This window comes from Halyomorpha halys, unplaced genomic scaffold, assembly GCF_000696795.3.
Source record: "Halyomorpha halys isolate HHAL.00 unplaced genomic scaffold, Hhal_1.1 Scaffold1578.1, whole genome shotgun sequence".
Lineage (NCBI taxonomy): Eukaryota > Metazoa > Arthropoda > Insecta > Hemiptera > Pentatomidae > Halyomorpha > Halyomorpha halys.
The window spans coordinates 123,228-142,576 of NW_027108835.1; the positions used below are offsets into that span (position 1 = coordinate 123,228).

At 29.0% G+C, this 19,349-nt stretch overlaps 2 protein-coding genes across 2 annotated transcripts; one reads left to right on the top strand and one right to left on the bottom strand.

Moving 5' to 3' along the window:
- Positions 1 to 5,618: 5,618 nt before the first annotated feature.
- Positions 5,619 to 13,520, bottom strand: LOC106690100 (death-associated inhibitor of apoptosis 2). Its single transcript, XM_014435389.3, has 6 exons — positions 12,851 to 13,520; positions 11,451 to 11,631; positions 11,106 to 11,267; positions 8,436 to 8,611; positions 7,054 to 7,161; positions 5,619 to 5,854 (listed from the first exon to the last, which is right to left on the bottom strand). The coding sequence occupies exons 1-6, from the start codon at positions 13,259 to 13,261 to the stop codon at positions 5,690 to 5,692; spliced, it is 1,203 nt and encodes a 400-aa protein (XP_014290875.2). The 5' UTR covers positions 13,262 to 13,520; the 3' UTR covers positions 5,619 to 5,689.
- A 256-nt stretch (positions 13,521 to 13,776) lies between these two features.
- Positions 13,777 to 18,991, top strand: LOC106690103 (dnaJ homolog subfamily C member 21). Its single transcript, XM_067047168.1, has one exon. The coding sequence runs from the start codon at positions 13,777 to 13,779 to the stop codon at positions 15,595 to 15,597; it is 1,821 nt and encodes a 606-aa protein (XP_066903269.1). The 3' UTR covers positions 15,598 to 18,991.
- The last annotated feature ends 358 nt before the right edge of the window (positions 18,992 to 19,349 follow it).

A 19,349-nucleotide genomic window follows, 5' to 3' on the forward strand; every position in this document is an offset into this window, starting at 1 on the left:
AGTTTGTAGCGTTTTTTACAAGTGATTTCAATAAAAACTTCAGATTCTTGTAAATATTTTTAATCAATTATATATTTTGATCTATTTCATGTAGCCATTTTTCAGGTAATTTTTTAATTCCGTCCTCCCAGAACTTCTCAGATTTTTGTGCAATGGACTTCTCTATGTGCATTTTGCAGTCCTCAAGAGAATTAAAGTCTTTCCCGTTTAGCCGTTAAGAGAGTTTTGAAGGGCCCAAAATAAATTAAAATCTGTTGGGGCAAGGTCTGGTGAATAGAGTAGGTAGGGATCACATCACCGAGTAAACCACATACAGACGGAGCTTTCTCCTAAGGCATCATCGCCATACACACAGCAAATTTTGTTAACCGTCTGAGCTGCAAATTTTCCTTTTCTGAAATAAAAAATCATTAAATGACGAAAATGAATTTGTTTCTCTTCCATTTTAAGCAAGCAAAATATCACATAAAGATAAGGAATCTCGATTGAAACTGCATAAAAGCACCTTAGAATGAATAAACAATCCAAGACCAAGTAAACATGATTTTATAAACACAGAGAGGATTAAATTGAAATATTGAAAACACTACAAACTTATTTTACAATCCAATATTATGCAATATTCGAGAATCATACTATCGAATAACATTTGAATAAAATAAACAATTTTAAACAAAACAAAATTTGAAAATAGAATTCTGTCTATATGAAGTTATTGAACTGAAATCTAATCCATGAAATTTTAATAGTTCAGTCAACAGGAATATGAGGAGTATGACATTCATAACTGTTGCACCTTCCTAAGAATAAGACTATCATTACTTCACAAAGCTAATCGATCACTGAAAAATCAATAAAAATTCAATTCCATATTTTCTTAAGTTAAAAGGAGATTTATAATTAAAGAATAAGTATTAATATAAATATTACATTTATTTCAGCTTTGTAAAATTAAGTTGTGTGAATAATGTACTTTTTACAAGCTGCTGAAACTATGGTACGAATCAAAAACACATAAAGCTTAACATTACTTTTTTAACATAATGTGGAATTTAATTAACTTTTTTCTCATCTGATATTTGTTACAAAATCATGGTTAAAATATTAATATCTTTTAAAATATAGTTTCATGAAAAAAATTTCACACATTACAAATGAAGAAATCTAATAAAAATACTAATATTTTATTAAGATTTACAAACATAAATGATCACAAAGTATCTTTAAAAAGAGATACTAAATAAACAAAATATTAAGAGCAACAGGTACACATAAAACAAAATAAAATAGGATCACTTCTATACTTTCTAAATTGTTTAAAATGTAAAACAAAAATTAATTTACATATATTTAACAAATAAAGAAAATCACGACAAGAAGGTCCTCACAGTAGCCTTGATAGCCTGCCTGCAGAGTGGACAGTCAGCAAGGCTGTGAGCGCAGTTAACACATGTGATCAGGTGTCGGCATGGCAGAAAAACAACACCGACTTCATAATCCATGCAGATCTTACACAGCCGAGCTTCTCTCAACCGCCTATTTTCTTCTTCGAGGGATACTAATAAAGTGGAAAGTAAAGTTTTTACATCTCCAAAATGAAAATTAACATAAAAAAACGAACATTTTAACCAACAAATCAACAATTTTTAAAGTAATTATGTATGGTTATTTTTTATTTTTCTGCATCATACTTGATACTTAAATTAAAGCATGCAAGTTAATTATTTGCTGCACATTATCCAACATAATTCCTTAATTTAATTTTTTTTTCAATAATAAAAGGAAAAATTATTCTCTCTTAAATAAAATTAATGTCAGTGGACCCTAATTTATGCATAAGAACTCAAGCAATTAAGATATATTTAAACAATAACCAATTTAATAAAGGAACCATTTTTATCTTCCCTTATTTAAAATTTTTTAGTATGAATAAAACTATAATTAATGTGAAATAAACCATTTTTTAATTGCTATTGGGAAAAAAATTCAATAGTTAATGTTCTTCAACTAACATAATGAATGGTCTTCTAAATTGGCGATTGCTAAATGTCTGTTATATAGATTTATGTTAAAATAATGTCACCAAGAGTTTTATAATTAAACTATTATACTAAGATACATCATAATTTAAATATGACACAGTGACTAATAAGTATCTTACAAATATACTTATCACAAAATTTTATAATTTTTTTTTAGAAATGAAATGAAATGAAAATTAATGCTCAGAATCGTTTTGAACATCTGAAAATGCCTTGATTTATTTTTATTTTTGTACTATTTGAAGTAAATTTGAAAATTTTTATAATGAGGAATCCAATCTTGTGAAAATATGTAATTTAGCATAGCTTAATCACAATTCATGAAAAAAAAATTGATTTTATTTTATATGCAATATCTTAGCTAGGAGTATACCACACTGATTCATCAAAAAAAAATTATCTTTTTATCACACTTAATTAACATTATTCAGAATTTCTAGTGTTTAAGGTTTCTGTAAATTCAATACAACTCATAGCATAGCTACAGTACATATTTATGAACTCCTAAGAACAAAAATATGATCAAAAGTTTTTAAATATAATATAAAATTTGAGCCTATTTTGTGACTTAGTTCCAGGTAGGGGAATATTTTTGGCAACATCAACTAAGTATTAAATTCTAAAATAATAATAATAATAACGGCGTATTGTCTTATTATTTATAACCAAAAGGTTCACTGCTGATACCACCAACTAAAACTATTCATGTCTTGCTGCTATATAACCCAAATACATATTGTTAGTCCTAACAATATCCCTCCTTTAGACCTATGGTTCCAAACCTTATTCGGCAGAAATAGAATAATGGTAGAACCCTTTTAGTAGATGTAGGAAAATGATAAAACATCTACATTATCATTTCATACAAATAAAATAATCAATCTTTCTAACAAAGGTTCAGAAAGGCTGTGAGGCCTACACAACAACGAAGCAAGATTAAACAAAGAAAATGTGTGAAGGTAAGGTTCAAAACTGAATTGAGTTGACATGAAATGGTATCCCGACTGGGAACCACTGTTTTAGACAATTAGACTTGTGGTTCAATTTCAGTTGGCATCCAAGAAATTTGTTTATTACTCACCCCAACAACTTTCCATATCCATTCCAGCTGTCATTGGATATGTAAATTATTATATTTTTCAGGTGCACGTCCCACAATGTTAGGTAGTTCAGCCTCTAAATTTATCAGCTATCTTATCTTCCTTTAAGCCAAATATTGAGCATAATAATTTTGAAAACTTCAATGTCTTGGCGTTGTTCTTCGATTATTGTAAGTATATAAACCTTAAGGAAGAGTAGGAAGGATAACAGTATTACGAATTCTAACTTACAGCTTTCTGGAGAGTATCCTACTACTGAATAATTGTGTAACCTAGAAATTTTAAGTTTTTAACCTTGATTTTATTTCCTGTTGAATTTTGTTTCATTTAAATATTGCAGAGTTCAGATACTTAATGTCCTCTATACACTGAAATATTTTCTCTTATATCAAAAAGGGGAGCGGAGTGGTTCAGTGGTTAAGGGATTCTCCTACCATGAGGGCCTGGGTTAAAATGCAGCAATAGCAGGTAATTATTAATTCTGTTACATTTTTTTTTACATTACATTCTGTACATGAGTCAACTCTATGGACCAGAAAACCCTCCTGGGTCCAACCAGGCTCATAAAGTAGCTACTCTTAATTGGGAAAAAATCTGGGTGGTTGAGCATGCTCATGAACAAATCACCTCCTTGAATAACTGCTGTTCAAGAAACAGTACTTCCTTAAAAAAGTACTGAAACTCTGACTCTTTATGGGTAGTAGCGATCCCGATTTTCATTTTTATCTCTTTTGCTAACTATATCTGGTATTTATCAGTATACATTTTAAGATGTAATTAAATAGCTTCAGCATATTCACATTGCAATACCAGATCAGGGTCAAGCTAAGTATGTACTAGTCAGAGTAAAACCTCTTCACTACTAAAGAGAAAACTTGAGTGTTTTAACAATGATCTTTTATTATCACTAATAGTCTACACAATAGTCAATCTAAGACCTGAAAAGCATGGACTGATTTATTGCTTTAATTCTCAAAGCTATAAGTAGTGTTAAATACTGGAGGAGAAGATAACCTACTGGTGATATAAAATCACATGTTTTAATTTTTTTTATAGTGGCTGTATCTAATTAAGTTACGAGTACCTAATATGAAACTTTGAACATAAAAAGGAAATAATTGACATCTACTCACCAGGTGAATTCACTTGAGGTGTGTTAGAAATACAATCTTCATGCGGAGGAGTCGGCTCAACTGATGGTGGAGTTTCAGCTTCTTTAGGCTGTACTTGGGAGCACCTACGATTTACACAAAATTAACATGATTAAATTTAACGGTATTTTCATAGAATGGAGTAAATAGTCTAAGGTCTGAATGCCGACAAGACGCTAGTCAAATATTAATCTGGATTAAAAAGAGAAGACATAATGAATCAATGAAAAAATCATCTAATGATTATTCAAACCATTATATTCATCAGCAAAGAGAAATATAACATTTATGCAAAGAATTTAACATTAAATATCATAATTCCAAGTTGAATGCAACTCTGTCAAATTCAAGCACGTTCCGTTGCTATTTTAATTTTACAGCTGCCAATGATTTAAAAATTTCAACTATAAGTACATATTACATATTACACTGCTTTTGAGCATAGAGAATTAATAGATAATTGGTGATGACAACTATTAATTTAGTATTGGAGTTTTATTTGCAAATTTGTATTAAAGTTCAGTATTACTGTTGAAAATTTCTTTGATAAATGGATCCAATAGGTATAGTAGTTTCACGATAATTAAGACTTTACAATAGATAGTACTTTCATTACCAGATGCACATCAGAATTTGTTTTATTATATTGGATTGCATTGATACAAAAATATTGCAGCAGGTAATTAGAAGTAATTAAAACATTTACAATCGGATTTTCACATGCATGTTTACTTATATTTTGGATTTTATCAATATGTTTTGAATAGATTTCAAGGTTTTTACTGTTAAATTTTGGTCTAATTTCCTCGCAGCTATGAGAACCGCTTCAACTGCTGTTTTACTAATTTGTTTAGCCTGGCCGGTAAGTAAAAATTCCTGCAACTCTAAAATTATACAGCTATTTGCTTCTATTATATCTTTATATTTAAAGCGTCTATCAGAATAATGCTCTCTCTCTCCCCCCCCCCCACCCCAATGTGAAATACAGAATAGGTTTGTCTCTCTCAAAACAGCAATTTTTAGATTTTAGAGGCTTCAAAGTCTTAAATACTTTTAAAAACATGGGTACAAAGTTCAATATGCCTTCTCTTTGGTAGTATTGGTCTGGTTTATATGTTTTTTGTTTTTTGAAAGAGAATTTAATTCTTTTCAAATAACCACATAATAATTTACAATAAAATGTATACTTTTCAAGTTTTGATTTATTTCTTCACTCAAGCAATTAAGATATATTTAAACAATAACAACCAATTAAAAAAGTAATTATATTATTATTAACAGATATCATAATAGATTCATTTCATTTCTGAAGGCCTCCTTGCTACTGTATCATTGAAAGTAATTCAGCTGAGAAAATATATGAATAATTATTTTATGTATGAGTTTAATAATAAAATTAATACCAATGTTCTCCCTCTGCTGATGCTAATTGTTCTGTTTGAATTTCGAGAGCAGCTACAACCAAGGCCTCCGGAGTAGAAAATGGAACACCCACAGATTCCATTCTTTGCCTAAGAGCTTGCTTTACCCGAGAAGCTTCAATCCCCATCTGTAAAGTAGCCTGAAAGAAACAAACAAAGTAATTTAATTTATAATCTTAAACACTTTCTTGAGAGTGGTAATTTTTTTTTAATAAATAATTTAATTTCTATTTTAAACAAATAATATTAGGTTGTCTTATTAACCAAATAATTTTAAAAATAGAACTTCTATTTTTAAGCACAGGAATTCAAATTTTTAAAAAACACCATTCTGCAGATCTTAACTTTGAATAATAAAAAACATTCCCAATTTGTGGATAAAAATAATATATCATTTTATATTCTTATTTTATTAAAACTAATCACACAAATTTTAGTTCAGTAGTTTTACAACAAAACCATGAAAAGTGATGAAAAACATATGTTTTCTCTATTTCATACACAACTTACCACTTAGCAGTCCTGATTTGAATGGGAATACTGTTATTACATATCAGGAGTTTCTTTATTTTATATTAATTTTTTTATATGGTTGTACACTGCATCTTATGATTTTATGGCTTTCTGAATTTTAATTTCACTATATCTTTTGAATGAAATTCTTTTATATGCCTGACAAAAACTGCTAGGTGTTAGAAGTGCAAGCAAGAATCCTGTGTATGAAATATGAAATATCTAATATTATATAAACCAGACTATTATTCTGTAGAACATTTACTTCAGAGCAGTATATTTCCGTTAATATTTTTTTTTTCAAAAGAAAGAGTTTTAATATCAGGTGTCTTGATTAAATTGATGAACCTCCTGATTGTGAGTTCAAGGACTTTAATTGCCATATTCAATTCCTATCATGGTATATGTAAATAATTTCTAAAAAAATTCTTGTAATTTATCCATCTTGTTGAAGTATGTTAGCCTATAATGAACAAACAACAGCTTCAAACAATATCTCAAGAGTTCTGAGCTTCAAAAAGTGTTGAAGAGACCACAAAGGTATCTTCTAGGATAACTTTGAAGAACATTTGTCACTAATATCTGATGGCTAGAGATTCATTGTTAATTTTGGATTTACTATATGCAGTTTTTATTATTTTCTGAATTATTAAGTCCAAAAATTTATAATTTAATTCATTATATTTCAACATTTCTTTTCAATTTATGGATATAACTTCCTTCAGAAATTCATTATCGTGTTAATGAATGTCATTATTTATTTTATGAAACAATAATTTTTAGGATAATCCTTCAACCTATGAGAATAAAAAAAAGGAATACTCACAATTACAAAAGGAGTATTCATCAAATCCTGTAATTGCTGTTCAGTAACAGAATGAATTCTTCTTAATGGCGATTCTTCTCTAGTTTTGACATCATTATAATTAGGACCCTTAAAAAAAAGAAGAAGAAAAAATCAGCAAAAACCTATGAAACATTGGTTTATCAATTAGCTTTAGTACTATAATGTTTACGATGAATTAAACTGGAACTAACACCAACTGATAACGATATCAAAACAAAATCAATAATGAAAAATTTCTATAAAGTGTTAGCCAAAATTGTAAGAGAAAATGTTCAAAATACAAAACACATTTTTTTTGTACTTTGAGCCAACCATGCTATTGTTCTTGCCGTATATATAAAAAAAAAGAAAAGAAGGAGAAAGGAATCAGAACATCATAATATCCATTAAGGAGATAAGCTGAGGAACAGCTGAAAATTTGATTTTGGACACAATGCACTTCAGTAAGAAAATATCTAAGGAAAATTAGATGACAAAAATTTGAGAATAACTTCTTAATCTGGTTATCTCTGGCAGCAGTAATGAAAGTAAAAATCATCATACTATCACTAATACAATACTATAAATTTATATACTCATCATGTAATTTATACACTCACTATAAATGTATTTATTTGAAATCACCAAAAATCTCCCACTCAAATTTACAAATATTACACACTTTTATCATTTACTGGAAGATTATTGATTGACCGTGTGTATAGATGAATTGAATATGGTCTTTTAGTCCATATTATAGTATGGTCTCTTGGTGGTTTTATACTAAAAATAGTATAATCATTTACTATTTGAGTTTTTTTGACCACAACCGGACCATATTCCATTCATTTATCATTTACAAATGAACCTTAGGGTACAAAATATTTTTATACTAAAAATAGTATAATCATTTACTATTTGAGTTTTTTTGACCACACCCGGACCATATTCCATTCATTTATCATTTACAAATGAACCTTAGGGTACAAAATATTTTTATACTAAAAATAGTATAATCATTTACTATTTGAGTTTTTTTGACCACACCCGGACCATATTCCATTCATTTATCATTTACAAATGAACCTTAGGGTACAAAATAACCTATCTCCTTTTACTAATTTTTTTTTTTTTAAATATTAAAACCACAGAGTCTAAATAATAAGATACCACATAAGTCTACTACTAGTACTTTTTCTATAGAGTACTAGAAGCAGAAATAGTAAAATTTATAATCAGGTGAAACATAGAGTAATCTTTTAAAATCAGTAAAATTGAAATTGAGTATAATTCAGACAATATAAAATCTAAACAAATTAACCAGAATACTGTGTTAGTTGGAAATGAAATTATCAACTAAATTAAATAAAGGAGGTAATTACCACAGAATTTTGTACTCCAGCGGCCCGGGCTTCATCTACAAATTCTTGGCCTTTAATAAGAAGAAGAAATCCACAGTGAGGAAACCAACGAGCATGCTCAAGCCAAGGATCATCTTCTCTTTCCCAAAGTCGTAGCCCTCCATCACAGTGAAAACATCTCACTTGGTCACCTCTTCCTAAAATAAAAATAGTTACAAATCAATTTAAAATATAAATTAACAAAAAAATAATTAAAATTTATCATAAAAATACATTTTGAAATTTTACCTCCAAATAAGTGTCTAATAAAACAGAAATGGAAAATCACATAACAAATAATTTTATTTAAACAATAACAACCAATTAAAAAAGTAATTATATTATTATTAACAGATATCATAATAGATTCATTTCATTTCTGAAGGCCTCCTTGCTACTGTAAATAAATATGGACTTATAGACTTAAAAAAAATAATAAACTTAATATAAATAAATATAAACTTAATAACAAAGAGATAATACAAATTTTTTTTATGTAGCTAAAATAAATTAAGAAAAATAATGTAACTACACAAAAAGTGAACTAAATTTGATTCAACTATAAAATATCAAAACTTTTTTTTTCCACCATGAACAAAAGACATTTCTTTCAATTTATAAGGTAAGAGAGAAAATAACATGGATAGCCTTGTCAATTTTATCCATTCTTTGGAGAATCAAAAATATTTCTAAATATTCCTATAAATTGTTTACTTTCTATAAAAAGTTAAATCACAATTATCCTTGTACCAGATTAGAGCAAGATAAAATAGTTTACAATAAGAACAAGTAATTTTACTCTATTCAGTCAGCAATACAACTCTAAGTGGAGTTCTAGCTTTCTCAACCAATGGTTCCAATCTTGTGCTGATGCCATCTAGTTCTTCACTTCCAACAAGGACCTGTGACTACAATCCACACTGCCACACCATCGAAGCCTACGTCTTCTTCCTTGTCTTGAAATATGAATTACCTATGTCATTATTTTCTTTCTTTATTTGGTTCTGAGTCACCCAAATGTGCTTCTGGTTTCTCAGATTTCTCCACGCCTGCCCAACCTTTAGAGCCCTTAAGATTTTATACAGAATTTTTTCATTTTAGACAGATATTTTTTCTGGACCAGATTGGTAAAAATTTTTTTGATTTCATAGGAACTACATATTTTAAAAGTTTTAGAGGAGACTAAAATGAATCTGACTCACTTTTTTGAAAGACAATGTTTTTGGCCTACTTTACAGGAAGCATCTGTTGGCTTTTGAGATTTTATACTCATCATTTAATACTATTAGCTTTTTTTTTAATTCTACATCATAAAACAAATCAAGTAGTATATTATTACCCCATTATGTCGCAAAAAGATCAAGGAATTGAAATAAATTACACCAACTGACCTAGTATAAAATATATTTCTATTGAGAAATATAGTGGATTTTCAGTTTTTTACAACCTAAAAAACGTTTAATACAAATTATCATAGCAACCAAAAAATAATTTTTTTTTCTCAAAATTTTGGCATTATCGGGGCCTTTGAGATTTTTATTTTTTGAATTACAAAAATGCAATGACTTCAATATGACTCCACCAATCTACAAAAAATTGAATCTAACTTTTATGAACTAGTACAAACCAGACCTATGTAAAAAAATTAGAACCAGAGATATACAATAGTGTTTAGAAAGTTTTTCTTTATATGAAACTACTTTTTCTCTATTATACAGGAATAAAATCTATACATTGATATATATGAGAAGAGTGAAAATTCAGCTTTCCAACAGTTATAGTAATGTTCGATGTGGATAAAATTGAGAGGATATATGAATCTTTTTCTTATTCTCATGAATGAGAATAAGAAGAATGAATGAGAATAATGCATTGAGAATAAAAATCCTCCAAAAGTCAAGTCCAATAATTTATAATTATTGATTTATTTGAAAATTTGTATTTAAGGGTCTCAGAAGACACTGAAAACAAATCTGACTTGATTTTCCTAAAAAAAATTTGTTGGCCTACTGAACTGAAGGCATGTTTTTTTATAGGCACAACAGACCGTGGAGGTCCAAGGTCGCGCACAAAGTACTACAGAAATACATTGCGCCTTTCTTGACATGGTTTTCATAGGGTGGGTTCACTCCATGCCTATTTTTGTGAGTGCCATCCATAGACTAACTTGCCTCACAAATGCCCAGAGGGAGGCTTTGAGAGAGTATTATATTATGATATGCTTGAAAAAATCCTGGGTAGGGCCGGGGCTTGAGCACACAATATTCGGGTTGGTAGAAAGGCGTGTTACCATGGTGCAAATGTTGTCCTGAAGGCATGTTTTGGTTTTTATCATTTTTAGTACATTCAATATGATAAAATATGTTTAGTTCTCTTTCTTCAAGAAAGAACAAATTGATTGGGATATAATAAATAGAGACCAGATTTTCATGCAATTGCATCTTTTTCCCCAAGCTCCGAAATTTATGGTTAATGGTTAAACTTTGGAAAATTCCAAAGAGATATTCTAATTGAAAATAATGTTTTGCTGCTGAATCTTTGATATGAATATTTGGGAAAAGAAAAAAACATAAATAAATATACAATACAAGTATTCACAAAATTATCACTAGTAACCCTTGAATTCTCACCCTTTCACTTATATTAACTAACCTGTAAAATAAAATCCAGCTTCAGCTAAATCATGAGGTTTCTGAGTCAAAGATGGAGGCCACTGACTGAAAGTATTTAACCGCGAATCATAAGTTGAGAACTTTCCATGTCTTGGAATTCGGTGGTCTTGAACTCCCAGTTCCTTTAGACTCTCATAATTTGCTGCAATTAATTATGTTTCAAATTAACCTTTTTAAAATTGTAAAACTAAAAATAAAAAGAGTCGGAAAATTCCTAAGAGACATTCTCTTTGGGAATTTTGTTGCTGAATCTTTAAATAAACATTTAATTAATACTTCATGTTAAATAGTTTCCATATTAGATTTATTATAATATTAAACTTGCCTTCAATACTATCCACATCGGAATTGCGTATACTAATGCCAGACTGATGTGCTATATTCATATCTGATAGCATTTTATTTCGTATAAAAGAACAATTAGGAAAAAGCCTTCGGTGTTCAATATCTGGGTCATCACCAACTTCCCATTTTTCTACAACTCCTTGACAATAGGCACAACGGACCTTCAAAATCACATTATATTGAATGAATCTTATCAACAAAATGTATAGAGTAAAAGTATAAAAATAAAATATAAAATGCACAAATTTGATAATTAAGAAATAATTCATTAGAAAGAAAAATGATCGATAAAGGACAAGAGCTAGAATATTTATATTGTTGAAGAATTATTTCAAAATACCTCATAAAGTAAAATTGAAAGGATATTTTATACAGTTTTAATATAAGATAGTTTTAATATTTGTTAGATAGGGGAATTTGTTAATCAAATCAAATAGGGGTTGTGAAATGGAAGGGAAAGAAAAAGAAAAGGAATAAATCGAAAAACTTGTAGTTAGTTTGTAGACTTGTATTAATTGTAAAAGAAAACTGTGGAAGAAAGAAAAAAATGTTATCTATCTATTATAATATATCATGTAAAAATATGTAACTTATATTTGTCCAGTCGCGGATTGATCAGTATGCTGTGTAATGTAGCAACCCGATATATTTGGGCAGCATGAATGAATAAAGTATTTCTTTCTCTCCTTAAAAAAAAAAAAAAATTGCTATTCACAATTCAGACCCGGTTAAAAACTTATTGATAATACGTGAAAGCTTTTATTATCCAATAGTGAAAAACAAGTTTTCCCATGTATCCTTGCTTAAACCGAAAAAAAATTCTTCCATCAAATTCCTGACAATCAATGGACACTAGGAGCTTAGACCTAAGCATTTAATTTAAAATGTATCCTACTTGAGTGGTGGGTCTAGAATTATTATAATTATTTCTAAGGAGGGTCACGAGTTTAATACTTTTAAACACAATCAGCTAGTTTCAGCATAATATGCACAGTGTGATAGATTTTGGACCATCTGTAGCCGAGCGAATTAGAAAACCAACTTTAACTGGCTCGTGACTGCAGTGGTGCCAGTTCAAGATTGGTCTGAAGGGTCGAATTTTATTTCTGTGAGGGTCCCACGAAATGAAAACTTGACTCCCACCCCCCCACCATGGTTAGAATGGGATTGGTACCCTTTTGATAACCCCACTCTCATCCTACTTACATGTCAGAAATGACTAGGAAGGGGTTAAAAAAAAAAGTGTGACAGTTCTGATCTTGTCATAGACATGACATATTTTATAGTTAACTTGTTTGTTTTTTTCGCATTCAACAGTTTGACATTGCAGGGACGATATACATATTAATCAAAAATACTAAAATGTTCATAAAAGTTTACCTTATCTTTTAGTTGAGTGTAATAAAATCCTGACTTTACTAGAAGCTCCGGACTAACAATACTGCGAATAGGCCAAGCTGTAAAGGTATCAAGTCTTGATTTTTCATTTTGATAAACTGATTGGTTTTCCTGGCTAGTATTAGGAGAATTTCTACGATCACTAATAAGTGGTATATTACCAGACAAAATAGGGTTTTGCACAAAGGGACAAAATGGGTCTAGTACTCTGTGTTTAGACATGACACTGTCACCTATATTCCATTCCGATATTCTTCCACCACAACTGAAACATTGCACTTCCAATCCTTGACCCATGTAATAAAAGCCAGCAGCAGCAATTCTCCTAGCATCAACAGGGGCATTTTCTGGCCAATGGGCATATGTTCTAAGTCTACTCTCTTCAGAATTCATCACAAAGAAAAAGAAGAGGGAAAGAAAACCAATTAAGATACTTTTAAAATTTATTCATATTTTCTAAATAAAGTCTATCTAAAGTCATGGTTTTATCTCATTAAATCAACTGTAAAAACGTTTTCAACATTAAAAATAAATAAATAAATAAAACCGAAATGATAAGAAAAACATACTAATTCCCTTCCCTAAAAGTAAACCAACTAGAATTTAACCTTGAAACTGTATCAGCTGATTGTATGATCACTAGAACCGATAACGACCACTAAGAGGAACAATCCATGATTAAATTAGGGGTCTATAATAAATATGTTAATTAATGAAAATAAGATAATTTAAAATATTTTTATTTGAGGTCTTATAGTTTTTTAAAACATTGCTTTAAGAAGATCATTAACACTATTTGGTTTCCAATCAAGTTGAAGAGCTAAGGAGGTAACGTCTTTAAGGTTTTAAATTCTTCCATATTGTAACTTTATTAACTGTTATAATTACGTTATTTTACGGATTTAATAATGAAATGTCACTACGAAGTTTTGGAAGTTAGTATGACAGCAAATGATGACGAAATTCGAAAGTCTTACCGAAAATTAGCTCTGAAATGGCATCCTGACAAGAACTTGAACAATACTGAGGTAGCTAAACAAGAGTTTCAATTGATACAACAAGCTTATGAAGTACTTAGTGATCCTCAAGAGAGATCTTGGTATGATAAACATAGAGATTCCATTTTGAGGAGTGGACCAGGGTCAGATTACAAAGATGATAGTCTTAATGTTTATGAATATTTTACTACCTCTTGCTTTTCTGGATTTGGTGATGATCCAAAAGGATTTTATTGTGTGTATGGTGAAGTGTTCAATAAATTAGCTGCTGAAGACTCAGAATTTGACAAGAATCTTGATAGTGACTTTGAAATTCCTTGCTTTGGTGATTCCAAAAGCTCATACGAAGAGGTTGTTCACCCATTCTATGCATACTGGCAAAGTTATTCTACAAAAAAGTCATATTCTTGGCTTGATCAATATGATATTAGACAAGCTCCTAACAGAAAGGTTCTTCGTCTTATGGAAAAAGAAAATAAAAAAATTAGAGATAAAGCAAGGAAAGAACGCAATGAAGAAGTCAGAGCTCTTGTAACATTTGTTAGAAAGAGGGATAAACGTGTGATAGAACATGTGAAGAGGCTTGAACAAGAGTCTATTGAAAAAGAACAGAAATCAAAAGAACTAAGACGTCAACAGATGCTAAAAAGACAGTCTGAAATCAATAACTATGTAGAAAATGACTGGGCAAAATTTTCGAACCTAGAAAGTGAATTGAAAGAAATTGAAGCCAATTTAGCAGCAGAGTTTCAAGATCAGGAAAATGATGATTCATCCAATGAAGAAGATGAAATGTTCAACAATTTCTTTTGTGTTGCCTGCAACAAAATTTTTAAAACAGCTAAAGCATTTTCTAATCATGAAAATTCCAAAAAACATAGAGACAATATTGAAGCTTTAAAAATAGAAATGGCAGAGGACGATGATGAAGATGAAACGGAAGGTGGTGATGGGACTGAAGATAATTTAGAAGGGTCTGATATCAATGAAGAAGAAGGAACAGACTTAGCCAGTGCCAAAGATTTTAATACCAAGTCATCTGAAGTTTCACTTCAAGAAGATTCAGAAGATGAAGTGGTTAGGCCAGTAAAGAAAAAGAAACAAAAACAGAAAAAACGATTTATGAAACCTCCAGAGTCCGAATTGTCAGATGATAGTCTTACCAAAAGTCTTCAAATTCATAAAAAGTCTAGTGATTCTAAACAGGTCACAAGAGATAATGAAAAGCTATTAGCTGGAGGTTTGCCAGAATCAGATATAACAGAAAATGAAATAAGTGATTCTATTCATGATGATATAAAAGATTCTAAAGTAGGAAAAACTCGAAGTGAGAAGAAAAGAAAAGCTCGTCAAAGAAAAACTTTAGAACGTATTGAATCTTCAGAAACTGATTTAGCATTGGAAGGATTAGATATTCATAATAAGAAAAAAAATAAAACAGCAGAAGATGATAATCTAGATTTAGCCCCTAGATCTAAAAAGAAAAACAAAAGAAAGGAAAATAAAAACAAAGTGAAAATAACAACCGAAAACAAACCTCCAGTGAGCAATACATCTAGAGAAACCGAAACTAGTGATAGTAGAATACAAACTGAACCAAAGTGTGATATGTGTAATAATACTTTCAAATCAAAAAATGAATTATTCAAACATCTGCGGGAAACGGGCCATTCTAAGGTTAAGGTAGTAGAATGTAATACTAATCACAAAAATAAGAAGAAGGTGAAATAGTAAATTTTAATTTTTTGTACCTTTTATCTGTGATAACCTAGTTTGCTTATTCTTTAGATGATAGATTTTTATGGATAACTCAAGAATTCTGATCTGCTGATTATTTGAACTTTAATCAGGTAGGTTGCATGCACTCTTTTCGTCAGTTGCTGGACCAGTAATTAGCTTTTTTCTACAATAAACCGACCCTCAACTCTCTCTTACTTGGGGAATAAACTAGTCTCTAGATTAATTTATGAACAAAACTTGGACTGAACGTGTATGGCTGACAGTTTCAAGGCACTACTCCAGCGTGCTAGGTGGGTGTTAATCACTTATATTCTATGTTGGTTTGTTGATTATAACATGCATTTTATTATTGCTTTAATTGGATCACAGCTGTAGACTAACCCTCGCTCAAGAGATATACAGATCCTTTTCACTGGAGGTTGGTGAATATAAATCACTCTATGGTGTCAGGTATTGCCAATAACAATGTTTGACCCTTTTCTCATTGTATATAAGTGAGTATGTGCTCACTTCTATGTTTCTGTAGTGCTTTGAAACTAGTGCAACAGTCTACTTACACAGATGTTAAAAAAGAATGGTAATAGATTTTTAATTTTGGAGGAGTTTAGTTTCTAATTAGGTTAAATCCAAGATCCATTAACTCCTAACTCAGCAACTGGCTCTAAAGTTATGTATATGTTCATTTGTATCTGTGGCTTGATTTTAAAAATACTAAGAACTCAATAATTCCAGAAAATGGCTTTGAAAAATAATGTATTTCTAATGCTTTGCGATTTTATTTATTATTTAATTAAAATCCACTGAATTGCTACTTGATAATTTTTCTTTTCATCTTTTCTTCATAATTTTTTTTTTTACTAAATCTGTGCTCTCCTGATAGTATGCTGTAGTAGTACTCTAAAGACTGGTTTGATAATAGTCAAATCCAGAAATCAAATTTATTTTAAGAGTGAATTAAAATAAAAATCAACTACAGTATTTTTTAAATTGTCCTTTCATGAATGAAAATTTGGATAGAACTTATTTACAAACTGAAGTTCTGAATTTATATCAGTGTTTGATGTTTGCTATTATTATCAGAGTTGTTTCTCCAATTTTTGTCAAGAATAAATCTGAAAATACTTCCAATAACATTAAGAAATACCATTATAATGTGCAACCCATTATGAATTAAAACAATTCACTTGTTCTTAACATTTATACCTAATCGCCCTGATGAAGACTTGAAATTCTGGCCAAAACATTGGCACTAATAAATATTTTTTATTTATTTGTGATCTTCACTGACCACACTCTCAACCATCTTCTCATTTATTTCTATTCACAGTCAACTATTAACTCATCATTATAAAACAATTCATAAATTCTTAGCTGATTGGCAATATGACTCAAATCATTAATATAAATTGATATCAGCCTTTTTAGAATCAAGCCTTGATAAACATCTGTATGCACATGACTGTTAGTATGTGTATGTATGTTTCTGCATATATGTTATTTTTTTATTATAATTTTTATGTGGGTATACCATTTTTTAATGGTTTTTTCCATAAATTTACAATGAAAAAGAAGTATAAATATAATCATTTTATTCGTTTAAAAATTTATCTATAAAAAAAATCTTAAAATACATTAAGAAAAAAAAAAGAATCTTGAAAAAATTAAGCATGATCATAGAAATGTATTACATTTTCCATACTTCTGACCTGTACAATTGTTCATAACATTTAAATTAAAGTCTTTTCATCTTTTTTTTAGTTATAATGTATTATAGGGTTTCTCTCATTTATTTTCGGTATTCTAGGCATGTATTTCGCAAACGTTATAATTTTATGTAATACACAATTTTTTAACCATTGTGTTCTTTTATTATGTATTATTGAAATTGTTTTTCTCATGAAAAACTTTTTAGTCTTTAATGCACATTATTACAATTCACGTGGCTAACTCTAAAGAGAATAGCTTTAAAAAAAAAAAAAGAATTTTCTGGACCTCACTTGTTTATTTTTACCATAAATTCCAGATATATTGTTTCTTTATATTTCATAAATACATTTGTCACCAGAATTTTATATTTATATTCTAGTTTCATTATCATTGTTTTGCATTCCATTTGAGGAAATTATTTCCATTTATTGATTTACAATAATTACTTACATATAATATTATATATTAATTATTGTACATAAATATAATTAATTATTGTACATAAATATAATATTATATTTCAGTTCAGTGATTATTGTCTTATAATTGCAATTACATGCTGCAATGAGTTTTTATTATTATTTATTACTTTTAAACATTAAAAATAATATTTCTTCTTGACAACTTATCAATTTTAATTCCCATTTTAATGTCTATTACCGTTTTAAGACATTGTCTAGTTTTAAAATATGTCATAGTATTACATTAGGAATGGAAATCATGCTAATGCTATAGTTTTTAAGGCATTACCTCTGTCTCCTTCAACGCCTTGTTGATTAGTAGATATGATTACATCTAGATTTACTCCTTTGTCATAATTCATCATTTATATCATTCTTTATTATAATTAGTTAAAATAAAATCCAAACAAAATTCAGTTATCCATTAATAATTGGCAATTTTGTCTCTTAAATTTCATCTTTTATTGAATCTGACATAATCATAATCATGCCGTTTTATGTACAAAAAGTTTCTCCTAAATTTTAATCAGAAATAAAACAAAAACATGATCTAAGTTAAAAAAAAATCAAACAGACAATGTATCTTAATTGGTATTATTAGGATAACTGAATTGTATTTCATGTTCTCAATCATTTTGTATTATATGCTATGAATATATTTATTGTGATACATATGGAATTAAATGTATAGTTAACAAATGTTCTTTTTAAAAATAATCGAAAATTTTAATCTTCAATTTTGTAAATTATATTAATATTAATTAAAATAAATATCCTAGTGTACGAAAATATTTGTTATAATATTTTGGCTGTAGTATGTTCACAAAGTAAAAATATTTTTTTGCCTATTACATATTAGCCGTAACCTGAGAATGAGAAACATGTTTTTTATTTCCATATATTTTCCATTGTTGTAATGTTTCTAGACTTATTATCTAGTCTTTATAGTTAATGAAATAATCTTTAAGTGTAGTGAAAATAATGCTTGGGGGAAACTATACTGTTTATTGGATTAGTCCTTAAAAATAAACATGTTATTTCTGTTATTGAAGAATTAAACTTGAATAAATTAGAAGGAAAATTACTTAAACTGAAACAAAATATTTTATTTTATTTCAAATTTAAACATTTTAATTAAAAAAGGAATTGAAAGTACCAAGGATATGAAATATTATGGGTTCTTTTAGAAACGATAATTTCAGTTTGTAAACACTAAATTTAACTGAAGTAATTTCAAAATTAGTTATAACAGTTGAAATTATTCACACAAAATGTTTTCTGTTGTTTAGTAGTAGTTATAGAGAGGAAGGGCATCAGATGCAGTCACCAACTAATAAGTCTCAGAACTACCTTCTTTTTGTTTTTAACAGACCATTAGATAGAAGCAAAGGTTCAACATGAAAAACAAAAATAATGCTGCTTTGAACTAAAATTTTTTTTAGCCCAAAAATAATTAAATTTTTGGTTTAATTTTAACACCCAAATTGTTCAAAATAAATTTTAATCAGCATAGCCTTTAAAGAAATTTCCTTAGGAGTAAAGACTATCATCAGAGCCCTCCCTCACCTGTCTAGG

Excerpts from the sequence above, each read along its gene's own strand:
- LOC106690100 (XM_014435389.3), bottom strand. The coding sequence starts at position 13,261 with ATGAATTCTGAAGAGAGTAGACTTAGAACATATGCCCATTGGCCAGAA. Across the intron at positions 7,162-8,435 it reads CTGGAGTACAAAATTCTGTG|GGTCCTAATTATAATGATGT; the intron begins GTAATTACCTCC and ends CTTTTTTTTAAG. Across the intron at positions 5,855-7,053 it reads TGAATACTCCTTTTGTAATT|GCTACTTTACAGATGGGGAT; the intron begins GTGAGTATTCCT and ends TGTTTCTTTCAG.
- LOC106690103 (XM_067047168.1), top strand. The coding sequence starts at position 13,777 with ATGAAATGTCACTACGAAGTTTTGGAAGTTAGTATGACAGCAAATGAT.